This window comes from Molossus molossus, unplaced genomic scaffold (assembly GCF_014108415.1).
Source record: "Molossus molossus isolate mMolMol1 unplaced genomic scaffold, mMolMol1.p scaffold_m16_p_10, whole genome shotgun sequence".
Classification (NCBI taxonomy): Eukaryota; Metazoa; Chordata; class Mammalia; order Chiroptera; family Molossidae; genus Molossus; species Molossus molossus.
The window spans coordinates 37171515-37183813 of NW_023425345.1; the positions used below are offsets into that span (position 1 = coordinate 37171515).

The 12299-nt window shown below is 41.3% G+C and overlaps 1 protein-coding gene across 1 annotated transcript; it reads right to left on the reverse strand.

The window, feature by feature from the left end:
- Window positions 1-899: 899 nt before the first annotated feature.
- MANSC4 (MANSC domain containing 4) lies at window positions 900-6720 on the reverse strand. The gene is made up of 3 exons (XM_036253214.1): window positions 6492-6720; window positions 3891-4025; window positions 900-1570 (listed from the first exon to the last, which is right to left on the reverse strand). Exons 1-3 carry the CDS (start codon window positions 6718-6720, stop codon window positions 900-902), a joined length of 1035 nt encoding a protein of 344 aa, XP_036109107.1.
- Window positions 6721-12299: the final 5579 nt, after the last annotated feature.

Consider the following 12299-nt stretch of genomic DNA (forward strand, 5'->3'; position numbering starts at 1 on the left):
AACTTAAATGACAGTTTTCTACATTTATGATTCTAAGATTAGGGGGCAAATCTGGTATAAGAAGTGGACGGAGCTGAAATACCTAGTGCTAATATTTGCACCTGGGAACACAGTGTATACAAAGGGGATATAAACTAAAGCTCCCAACCTTTATTCAGCAAAAGTCAATGTAAAAACTCAAGATCTCCATGCCACAATTATTGAAAGGCATGTCATCTTCAGAAAATGAAGATGGATTAAGGATTGAGAAGAATTAATCAATGGAACATAGAAACAAACCAGGAAGCATTTGCTCACGGGTCAGTAACTAATAATTTATAGTGCTCTTTTGCCCAAACCACTATAAGATTTTATTAACATGTAACAATAATTTGACCTTGATGGGAGACAAATAAGATGTTACAGTATTCTCCTCCCTGTATCTTTTTTCCATGCTCATTAGGAAAATGGAAGCTTTTAGTCTCAGTGACTTTGAACAGATTGCCTGGTAAATCCTGGCTTCTCTACTTACTAGCTGTGTGACTTTAGGCAAAGTACTTAGTCTCTCTTCTCAGTTCCCTCATCTGTATAAAGCGGTGACAGCAGTATAAGCGTTGTTAGTATACCTAACCACAGAGCTGTGGGGGTCCAGAGAGTTAAGACCTGTACAGCACGGAGAACCACCTCTCACATGATGCTGAACAACTAACTGCAGAGGTCAGGATTTTGGAACTTTGGCAAAGAGTACACTACTCAGAAAGATGGAAACAAAAAGGCATTTATGTTTATCAAGCATTAGCATTTTTTAGACATTGGTGGGAGAGGGCATCCTAAGCAATTTTTTCTTTTTAAACCAAACTGCCCTTGCAGAAAACTAAAAATGATACTCTTGAAAGCTTACAGACTCAGAACTTTTACTGTTAGGAGTTCTCCTTCAGAATCTTACGTTTTTTCATTTGCCTGGATCCTGACTTTCTCTGTCCTGGTTTGTACTGGCCCTGATTCTTCCTATAATATCCAGATGCCAGGATGACGATACAGCAGCAAAGAAAGATGACAGAGGCACACAGGGCCACAGGCACCAGCCACGTGTCTGAAGTCACAGACGCCCCGTCCGGTGTTTTGTCTTCGTTCTCAGATGTGTCGTTTCTGCTGTTGTACGCGTTGGTTTTGTTCAGTAACTGTTTGCTGCTGTTGAGTGGGGATGGAATGGGCCTATGAGAAAGCTTTGTGTCTGTGGGCACAGAGGAAGGAGAAACAGTCTTGTTATCTGGATTGTTGAAATCAGCACTGGGTGACACCTTATTTACCTCCGTGGCAATGGACTCATTCAGGGAAATGAATCTTGCCCAAGAATCTGTGGTTAATTCCTTGGAATAACTGGTACTGCTTGTGTTTACAACCAAATCTTGGTGTGTGGTTAATGATGGGGCCTCTGTGGATGGCAGCATGTGGTTTATCATGGTGGTTTGTTGTTGATCTAAATTCATAGCTTTTAGATTTCTTAGTCTGTCCCATCTATTAGATGAAGAACGGGTATTTAGATATGTGGAAGGTGATTGTCCAAAAACCAGCAAATCTGGATCTATACCTGAAAGATAAATAAGGCACCATTCATTTTATTTTAATTTTAAAAGAAAGGACCATGAAGGACAGTTTAGAGAAGTCTCACGTTTTGCTGCTATGCGTTATTGAACTAAGAATTGCTTACTTCTGAAAGGCTTAGAAACATACCGGCCACATCTGAATTTCTCCTGACTTTCTAGGACACTTTCTGTATGGACAGATTTGGCTACATCATGGAGAGTACTTCCTCTCTGCCAGGGCTTTAGGGGCAACAAGAGTGAGTGTGAGTGCAAGAGCTACAGAAGCTAACTATTTGAGATAGATGGCATTTTAAAATAAAGACACAAAACAGGGCCTTAGCAGTGTAACTCTTCAAAATCACGAGTAAAGCCCTAAATCTCATCCCTTTCCAGTGCCTAAGGGTCCTGACGTGGTTTTCAGTATTTTCTCAGTTCTTGTAAACTAACTTCTGTTCCTCTGACATCAGACATGGGCAAATGTTGCTTTGGCTTTAAAGGGGAAGCTGAAACTCTCGGCAGCTTTCCAGTGCTCGCTGAGAGCACTCCCCCCCCTTCCCCAGACGGACCAACATCCACTTCCTTCCCTTCCTTTCTGACCTTGGGTTTGCCTTCTGTCACCTTGTTTCCATCCTAACCATTCTGTCAAGATTATGCTTCTGAGGTAGCTGGTCATCTCCCCTGTCCTGATCACTTGTGTCTCGTTGCTTTGGCTGCCCTTGTGTTTGATACTCCGGCCACCCCCTTTTCTGAAATTCCTCTTCCCTGACTCCCAGGACCCTGGAGGGCCTGCCTCTTGTTTATTTTTCTTTCCTTTGTTGGTTCTCTTCTTAATCCCGACTGGTTGTGCAGTTTGCACAATCTTTAGTTCTTGGTCCTCTGCTGTATTTTCTCTTCCTGTCACACCCACTCCTAAGAGACATTCTCAGCAACGGTCACCGCTCCACGGACGGCACTGGAGTCCACACCCCAGGTCTCCCCTCTCTCTCGAGCTCCGATCTCATTTCCCCTGTGTTCTACCGGAGGTAGACGCGCCACAGCATCACTGGACATGCCCAAAGACACCATCAATTGTCTGCCTCCTCGTCTGTGCAGTGGCATTGCCCTTCCATTGTCACTCGTGGTGTCTTTGATCCCTCTCTTCCTCTACCCAAAAAGTCACTACTGCTATCCGATTCTTTCCCAATGTGCTGGTAACCATCCCTCCACTTTGTTGCACCTCCCATGACCTTGTCCAGACCTACTGACTCCCTGACTACGTTTTCTAACCTGCATCCTGCTCTAATTCTCCCAGACACATTTTTAATGATGGCAGTTTATCGTTAAAGACCTTTGTTGGTTTCTAACACTCCTCTGTCCACAGCCTTCTGGTTACCTGGCCTACCCTACCTTCCTCATATTTTCAGTGCCATCTCCAATGTGCCCTTCTTGTAGCCAGACAGGTTTTCTTACTTTCCCATGACGCAGAACGCCTTGTCTGGCCTGTTCCTGGAAGCCTCTGAATTATCAAGCTTGCTTGAGTCTCCTCTTCTTTTGAGCCTTTGTACTTGAGGCAGAATCACACATTATTGTATGTAATGATGTCTTTCTCTGATTGTAAGACTTGTTGCACCAACTACATTATAAGGAACTTGAAGGCAGATACATGCTGCAGTCTAATGCAACGTTGAGCTCAGCCTGGAGCATCAGCTGTTCAATAGGTACATGTCACTAAGTTTCCACCTTTGAATATTGATGATAAAACCCTGTTCTTTCATGTTTACTAATTTGCACCCCGAGATTATTATATACATGGGCAAAGGACACTTAAACATGTTATTTTCTAAAAGAAACATACTGGTTAGCTTGGGGCCAATGATATGCAAGCGTTGGTGCAGTCCCTGTCCCTGACGTCCACCTTTGTAGAGTTGTGTATGCAGTGTCCACAGACCCCGAAACTGCCAGTTAGCTTTTCAAAAATGTCTCAGTGGTATCCGTAGCCACGGCAGTAGAAATGCCTACTTTGGCTCTTGCTGAGGGCACTGGTGAAAAATGAAATACGTTTAACCTCTTGTTAAATCTCTTTATTTGTTATCATCTGGAATAAACCCATCACTGCTGAACTTATCATTGCTGCACATGTCAAACTAATGGGAATTTCCATTTAGTTTTCTGTCCTGGATGCTAAAATCTTTTCTACCCCAAATGCCCATTCAGAAGCAGAGTTCACTGAAAAGTAACGAGCTAGGGATTTATCCATGGCTCTTGCCAGCCAGTTTCTAGGCTATATCCCTCTACTAGAATATCACCAACATTCTTCAAAAACAGACCAACGACAGAAATCATTACCATCTGTGATGTTGTACAGAATGGCACTGGTTCCAGGCTCTAAGATGCAGCTCTCCAGTGTCGGGCAGTGGATGTGGAGGCAGTTGACATTGTCGTGAATAGGGTCGTGGTAGAAGACGGCCACGTTACAGGCAACTGAAAGGGAAACAGCCAAGCACCTCTGTGGGTGGTCCTGACTTCTGCCGGTTTGATGCGCTCTGATAACATGCTTCTTTCAAGAACACTGGGCTACATTGCAGGGCCACAGACCTCTCACAGAGCATTAGGAATTACAGTAACCACCCTTTGAAAAGAAAATGCCTACTGATTTCTTTTAAGTAATCTTTATACATTCCATCCCACGGGATTACCTAGACTCATTTCCCAGTCCCAGTATTTTATGTTCAGGAAACCTGGGGGGATGCATCAGATTTCTACATGCAGTGCCCTCTCAGAATGACTGGATTTCACCAGAGAAAGAAGTAGAAAAATGAAAGGACAACTACTGCAAAAGAAGAGGGAATAACAGAAAGGGCAAACATGGTAATGATTACATTACTGGGAGAGGCCAGATGGGGGAGAGGCAGCTGGCCTTGACCCTGACTGCAGGTGTGCTCTGGCCCCAACTGGCAAAACCGCGTCCGATGAACAGCCTAATCAGTGTCCTTCAGGGAGGAAAGGAGTAGAAGGGGAAGGATGTTAGCATCTGGATTTTAGTGGTTAGGAGTACATTTCTTGCTCATCCTACCTCCCTTTTTCTAAGTAGGTTTGCTCCTTAAAATATAGTGTGTTATTTCTGGAAAACCTTAAGTCATACTTGCTAAATGCGGATCTTCCATCTATTCTCCCAAAAGTGCGTATTTCGCTGCTGCAGTGTGGTGGGAACTACTTGACGGGGAATACCCATTGGCCAAATGGTATCAACTTCTGTAATTCAATAAGATTACAGAGTGATGGCCTATTATCAGCAGACCTCAGGGATGCCTAGAGCTGCTGTGGAATGCTGTTGCCGACCCTGCACTTCTCTGTAAGCTGACCTGCAGGGAGTTGCCTCTCCCCCATGACTTCTGGGACACCGCATGTTTCTTTCTACACACTGTACTTCTCCAGGGAGAGAGAGTAGGACGCAAGTCAATAATACATTATAGATTACAAACACATTCCCTGAGGCTGTGCCGTAAAATCTAGGGAAAGGAATAAAAAATATTCCGTTTTAGACATTAAATTTCTGATAAGGAAGTTGATGCTGTAGGGAACAGCTTTTAAAAAGTATTTTACATTCCTCTTCATGTACATTTTGGAGTGCTCCTCTGAGCAGGTTGGCCAGTGCAGGATTGTGGCATTTTTAAGTTCTGGCTTCCAGCTGAAAACTGGGAGGTGTGTTTGTACCCCTTCTTCTGGAGAATGAACGTCAGCTTGGAAGCTACAGAGGCTCTGAAATCAAGGAACTCTACTGGATGCGTATAGAATCCTGAAAGTCCAGAGGCCACAGCTCCCTGGTATCGAGAGGTAAACTGATGCCCTGAGAAAATGCTGAGCCAGTCCTGCACCCTCCCCCCACCACCGCCCCTCAGTGAAGATGTTGGTAATTAGAAGCATCTCTAAGATGAAAATCTGGATTGGCTATCTTTTCAAAAAGATTTCTCTTTAATAAATTAAATGCTCTCCTCTGTGCCTGATTAAATTCTGAGGACTCTGCCTGTGACAGCATCTCACACTGTGGTCTTCTGACAGTTGAGACTCTCCAAGTAGCTCCAATTCGCATCCCAGAAATCTTACCTGCGTAACTGAACAGGGGGCATTGACAATACCCCAGAATCAAACTATGGAGAGAAAGTGTGGAACAACCAAAAGAATGATTTTAAAGTGTGTTGCTTTGTTGTTTCTTTCTAAGCTTTAAAATCCCAGAAGAATGGAAAATAAAGAAGTCTTTAGACAATTGTAACTTGAAATTCTGCAACAATGAAATATTTCCCTAAGTACAGGCTTTAGTCATGTTCTATGGATGATGTTAAACTCTAATTCTGGATTTCAGACAAAATGTCTATTAGGATAGTTTGAAAATTAATCTCTCTCTTACCTCTTCCTCCTCCTACTCCTTCTTCTTCTTCTTCTTCTTCTTTTTTTTTTTTTTTGCTATTTAACATATATCTCCCTATTTGTTTCAAATATGAGTCACACATCCCACATTTGCTCAACACAAGCAAGTGCATTTAAAATTTTTGAGATACCAATATCACCAAAAGATCTTTGAAAATAAAATTATTATAAACATTATTGAAATTAAATATGCTGCATTTTGGGCTATAGAAATATTGCTAGTTGACACTTGGAGAAATATTCTCATTTAGCACTTGAGTGAAGAAAAGAGGATTCTCCATTACCTGCAGGTTCCATAGCATTCGGGGTCATTACTAGATTTGCACACCAAGCCTACACTGTCTCAATTGCAAAGTCAATCTCAATGGCTCTCCCTCTTACTTCCTTCCCCTCATCTCAGGGCATCCTCCCTAGTTGTTTTCAACTGTTCACTCAACCCTCTGCCGGCCTAGGACTCCTTACTTAGGTCTTCATTTTGGAAGTTTCCTCTTATTATTGCTCAGGGATATTATTGATACTTACCATCCTTCCTAAGACAGCAGCTCCTACTGCATTTCTGGCCAGTGTTTTCAGAATAATACTTCAAGAACTGAGCTCCCATCTTCTGAGACTCCTCCAGGTCAACCAGAAGTCCCGGGAAGCGACGGATCCAGCAGTCTCTATAAAAAATAGTGGGTGAGCAGAGAGAGGCTGAGGTCCACACCATGCTGAGCAGCACTATTGCGTCTGCTGCCACCACTGCCACGTGCATTTCCCTGGCGAGATGACTCAGCACTAAGTCTGATTTCCAGGCAGAAGCAGGAGCTGACCATCAGGGTTGAGGACAGTTTCTGGACTTCGGGGATGTTGCTAAAGAACAGCTTCTAGAGGGTCACTTTCTAGAAAAATGTGGCTGTTCTTTGACTGCATATTGGTTTTTCTTTTGTTTCTTCCCAGTTGAATCCCAGGTCAACATTTGACTTGCTGGCATTAATTCTGAACACTTTCCATGCCATTTCATGTCCTTTAGCCTCTTAAAGATGTGGGTTCTCTCCTCTTCTTTTCTTTTTTCTCTGAAAGTGAATCGTCACAAACACCTTTTACTAAGTAAATATAAAGGCAAGTGGAAATCTTAGCTGAGAGCCTTTCGGAGGACAACAATAGTTCAGTCACTTGACGTCAGATAAAGGAAGGATCCATTTCACCAGGAACAAGACAGCGTTTTGTAAGGGCACTTCTGCGCGGTTTGTAAGGCTACAGACCCCCCCCCCCCCAGTTATCTCTTTTTCTCCTTTGAATTTAAATCCTAGTATTCAGGTTCACTAGAAAACCAGTTTGTGCACTAGTATAAAATGTTTGTCTTCTCAAAAAAAAAAAAAAATCTTGAAAGTAAATGAACACTGAAAATAAAATAAAAATTAAGAGTTTAATTTTGCTGTGATTTTGAAAACACTGAATATGGATCCTGATCACTCCTCAGGGCCAGGCTTTTTTTTTTTTTTTTTGGCCAAGGCCAACCAAAAGCTTTCTTAAAAGAAGACTACAAAAAGTGTAATTTGCAGTGAAAATTGTGAAGAAGTTCAAATTGGGGGTTGTCTAATTTGTTTTTCGATATTCATGTCCGGAAGTTAGAAAGCCTTCTTGGTGGAGCTCATACATAAGTTCATAGAGTCTCAGATGGAAGCAGAAGGAGTTGCAGAGAAATGTGCATTAGGAAAATGGTGAAATGTTTTTACATTTCTACATATAAATAAAATGATGTCAATTGCAATGCTAAACATTTGAAAATATATTAAAGGCAGTGAAAATGACCTTACTTTCATGAAGATGGTATGTTTTAGGTCCCATAATATTCAAGATGACATTAGTTCAAAGCACAAAATTATTGCTTTTTTGAATCCATTTTTATAGAAAGCATTAGTGGTAATCAGCTTCTGGTATAAAGTACTATACTTCCTCTTTTCTTATTCAAGTAAACTTTTCCTGTCCTATGATCTGTATTTCTTTCTAACTTTTGCACAATGACTTGACACAATAATGTTAAAAGTCTTTGAACTTTCATCTCTGTACCTGTCCCCTAATAGCATAATTATCACATCTTTTGATTTATAGAAACATAAATATTAATAATTGATAATAAAGAGGAAAATATCCAAAAGACTGAATAACTTTAAAAACAAAACATTCACTTTCTTCCAAGCAAAAATTATGTATTAACTCCTAACTTTGCATAAGCCACATAAAATACACCAAGAATGATAACTATTTTATTCTAATGAACTCATAGAAAGTTAGTTTCAGTTGCTTACCTGCAAACAATCTGACTGTTCCATTTGTTCTGAGGGGAGAGAGAAAAAAGGTTTCCTAATGGCAAAGCAAGGAACAGGTGAACAAAAAGTCACTCCCTGTTTTCCTAGGAGATTGCATAGCTATTTTGATCAGTTCATGCCCTGGGGACATAAACCAGAAAGTCTACTTTCTAACCTTCTAACCTCCACATCTTTCAGTCACCTTAAATGTAGTTTCTTTTGTGTAATGTATAATTCCTTGAAGTTCTCATGTTCCCTGCAGGGATAATGAAACAATCCACAATTGTTTAATCCTTCTGCTATCAAATGATGTTCAAGTGAAGGTCAAAGTTGCATTTTAAAGAATCTACAAATTCCAATGTAAAAGCCTGCTTTAAATTTTTTAAAACAATTTTTTGGGGTGATTGCATGAACATTGAGTCTTGAAACGAGTAACTTCTTAAAGCCAGGAGAAGTATTTTGAAAAGGATAGCTAGAACACGGCCTGCAGGGGCAGAGGGAGGAATACACAGCAGACTGAGATATGAGGCCCATAAATATCTAGTCTCAAAACTTGTCCATGTGAAATGAAACTGCAGAAACCAGAAAGCAACTACTACTCTGAATAAAATGTTGCTAAACAGCTTTTGTACACATTATATAAAATACCCAGAATCATTGCACTATTGCAATGCGGTGATATATTGTACTTATTTCCAGTTGGCACTCTTGAGAGGGGTTTGAAAATTAGATTTCTGCCTTAAAAGCCACTCATCTTTCCCAAGAGCCTGATTCAGTAGCTCTTGCGTGGGAAACAAAATTCTTATTTTTATAAGTAAGTGCCCAGGTGATTTCCTAAGATGTTTGAAAAACACTGATACAGGTGACTGAAATAAATGGAACTTTTGTCTATGTGTAGATGTTCAACCTGGTTTAAATAGAGCCATTTTAAAGAACCGTGCTATTTTTAACTCATTTAAATTGCCCCATATGCTTTAATAAAAGGAAAATTTGATGTTGCTTGTTAAAAAACAAAAAAAGTTATTTTAGGAATATTGGAAGGATTAAAAAAATAAAGAAATAATTGTTAAGTGGTAGTGAAGTAATAGCATAGGTTTACTAAATTCAAAAGATATTTAAAAAACAGTCAATATTTCATCCTTATTTTAAAGATGCTAATTGTATTTTTACTTAACATATTTATTTCATCACTTGATGAAATTGATGTAAATTACTTAAAAGATATTGGGCCTGAAAAAAGTAAATGTCATTAATTTTCTTAAAATTTTTTGCTTTTATTAAATTGATATACATTTATTTAAAAGATCCAAACCATATAGAACAGATACACATACACAATTTTATGTAAGTGGTTTCTTAGTGTTGTAGAACCTGTGCTGTTTTTTAACCCACTATAAATTTGTATTTTTTAGTATCTCTAAAAAAAGATGTCTCTGCATCAAAAGTTGTAATAGCTCTGATATTTAATTCTCCATATGTATGAACATTTATGCTACACCGCAGCTTCCCCAGCAGTAAAAGAGTATAAAGATAGTATTGTAGTCCATGTGAAGCCTACCAGTGCCTGGTACATAACTAACATTGCAACATTCAGTAGCTGCAATTATTATACATTGTTTCTAATTTTTTAGTACTAAAAGCAACATTATGATAAATATCTTGTACTTAAACTTTTTTCCATCCTAGGTCAAAAGGTATATTTTCCATAAGTTCTTAAAGAACTATCCTAACTCTTTGTGACCATTATTTTACTCTTTTGTAACAGCGGTCGCGATGCAAAGTGCGTGAAGTGAATTCTAGTTGCCATACAGGCCAGTCTGTTATGCAGTGATCAGTCAGATCTATTAATTTATGCCTACAGGTGTATATATTAGCAATATTTTAATGAAGTTTATAAATACTATTTTATGTCTTTTATAAATAAAGGAATTTATATTGCTCTTCTAGTGTAAAAGAAAGCTTACTGTGTGTTTTTAAAGTTACTTCCAGTCCTAAATGATGTTATCGTGTCGGGGCCAGAAAGCTCACAGGATTGGTGCCCAGTGTTGTCAAACTAACACCCCAGATTCCCTGTCAGAGTGGATCCTGCTCTGATAATATTACTGTGTGCGAATTGCCTTTCTAAAGCACATCATTCTTTGAGCGTGATTTTTTTTTTTTGGCCTGAAAATACCAGTCTGAGGCATATCTATGACGGTTGGTAAACAAAAGCACCATTGGAGAAAGATTCTAAAGGGACCAAGGAGAAACTAAGAGCCTGTTCTTCTTGGCTTACCACGAAGTCTGGCATTGTCCTGATGGAGGCACGAATAAATCCCAGGTCCAAGTCTCTTTGACACAGAGGGCACCTCCCAGCCCAAGTGCCCCAGCTAATGCCTAACACTGGACATGGCACTTTATCTTCCCAAAGAGGTTGCTAAATTCATGGTCACTCACCCCCAAAGAACCTTAGAATGTTTCAACTGCACCCTCGTTGAGAACAAGCATAGAGGTCCATGTAAGAATGAAGTTTTATCAGTAATGATAAAGACCAGGTGAAACAAGGTGAGAAGCTAGAAGTTTTTTCATGGAATCTAAGAGGCAAGTCAAATCCATCTTTATTTCCTTCATTTTTCCCAGGGAGGCCAGAATCTACTAGAATTTTTTTCTGTCTTTAAAATTTAAGTTCCTTATTCATGGTATTATAAAGAAAATGTCAGATGCCACTCCTTTACTATGAAGCAGCTAAGATACACAGAAAGAAGCACAAATGTAACCAATGTGTTGAAAGAAATTATTTTACAGATACGACTCTCTTCTCTGGTTTTTGACTTCCCCCATTTAAGAGAAAATGTTAATCAGCGGAGGTATCTTCTCTTGGAATCAGGGGACGGGAACTTATGAAGGTGTTATTTAACAACTTGTCACTCAAGAATAAAGCTGGCACTTGTAATAATAAAAACAAAGTGCGAACACACATTCTCTTCAAGTTAAGGACTATTGTAGTTGAATCTTAAATCTTAGTCTGGGAAAGTTTTCAAGGGTGTTTTGTAAGATAAAAGAGTGAACCTACCGCTCCTTCCCAATCCTTTCCCTCGCCAGGATTAATTTATATCTCATGGCAACGCAAGGGCCTTCTATTATTGGGGTGAGCTTTCTTTTTTACAGTGTGACAAGATAGGGAAGAAGTGGTCCTTCCTTAAGTAGTCTCCAGAGTGGGGGTGGGGAGAAAGGGGAAGGAAGGATAAGAGGGTGGCAAGAAAACCACCTCTCTAGGCAAATACGAGCAAAAGTGGCCAGACCTTCTGCCCAAACATACCATTTCCTAATGGCTAGTCTAACCAAGCCGAAATAGGGAAAGCAATGACTTTCCTTTATGCTAGAAAGTATTTTAAAAGAAGGGATGCGATCTAACTTTAGTTGAGTTGTACTTCTTTCTTTTAATAGCATACATTGGATAACGGGCGGCAGCAGCACATACACGCTCCTCTGCTTCCCAGGCCCTTATATCGGGTGTGCCCCATGCTCTGAGCCCCGCAGAACCTGCTGCCAACTGGCTGGACTTTCTGCAAGATGGCTCCCACAGAGTGACCATTCCAAAGACTCAGCTGTAGGTGTCACCTACATGCCCAGAGACAGCCAGGGAATCTCAGCGCCCCTGGGACACGAAGCAGGACTGGGCCAGATGGGCGATCCCAGATGTGATGTCTTTTTGACTCCCAGGACCCCCGACTGTCTTCATCCCTTTCCTCCCACGCCCGTTTCTTTTGCTGTTTTCCTCCCCCCGGTGTAAAGCAGCGTGGAAGAAACAGCAGCCTGGCTCCATCTCGCCCCCGGCGAGCATCGCTGCAGACCCCGCAGGCCGCAAAGCCGCTGCGTCCGGGGAGCGGGGGCGGCGGCGGGGCTGCGCCTTCCCGCCTCCTGCGCCGCGGCCGGGCACCCGGGGCCCGAAGCCCGCCCGCCCTCGGGGGAGGCCGGAGCCAGCCCGCAGGTCCGGCCGGCCGCAAGGGTCCCGCGGGCGGAAGTGCGAAGCGCGGCGTGGGAGGAGGCTGCAGGCTGGGGG

Coding starts and splice junctions, on each gene's coding strand:
- MANSC4 (XM_036253214.1), bottom strand. CDS start 6,720: ATGCACGTGGCAGTGGTGGCAGCAGACGCAATAGTGCTGCTCAGCATG. Junction 4,026..6,491: donor CTGCTGTCTTAGGAAGGATG/GTAAGTATCAAT, acceptor TTTCCCTTTCAG/TTGCCTGTAACGTGGCCGTC. Junction 1,571..3,890: donor TCTGTACAACATCACAGATG/GTAATGATTTCT, acceptor TTTATCTTTCAG/GTATAGATCCAGATTTGCTG.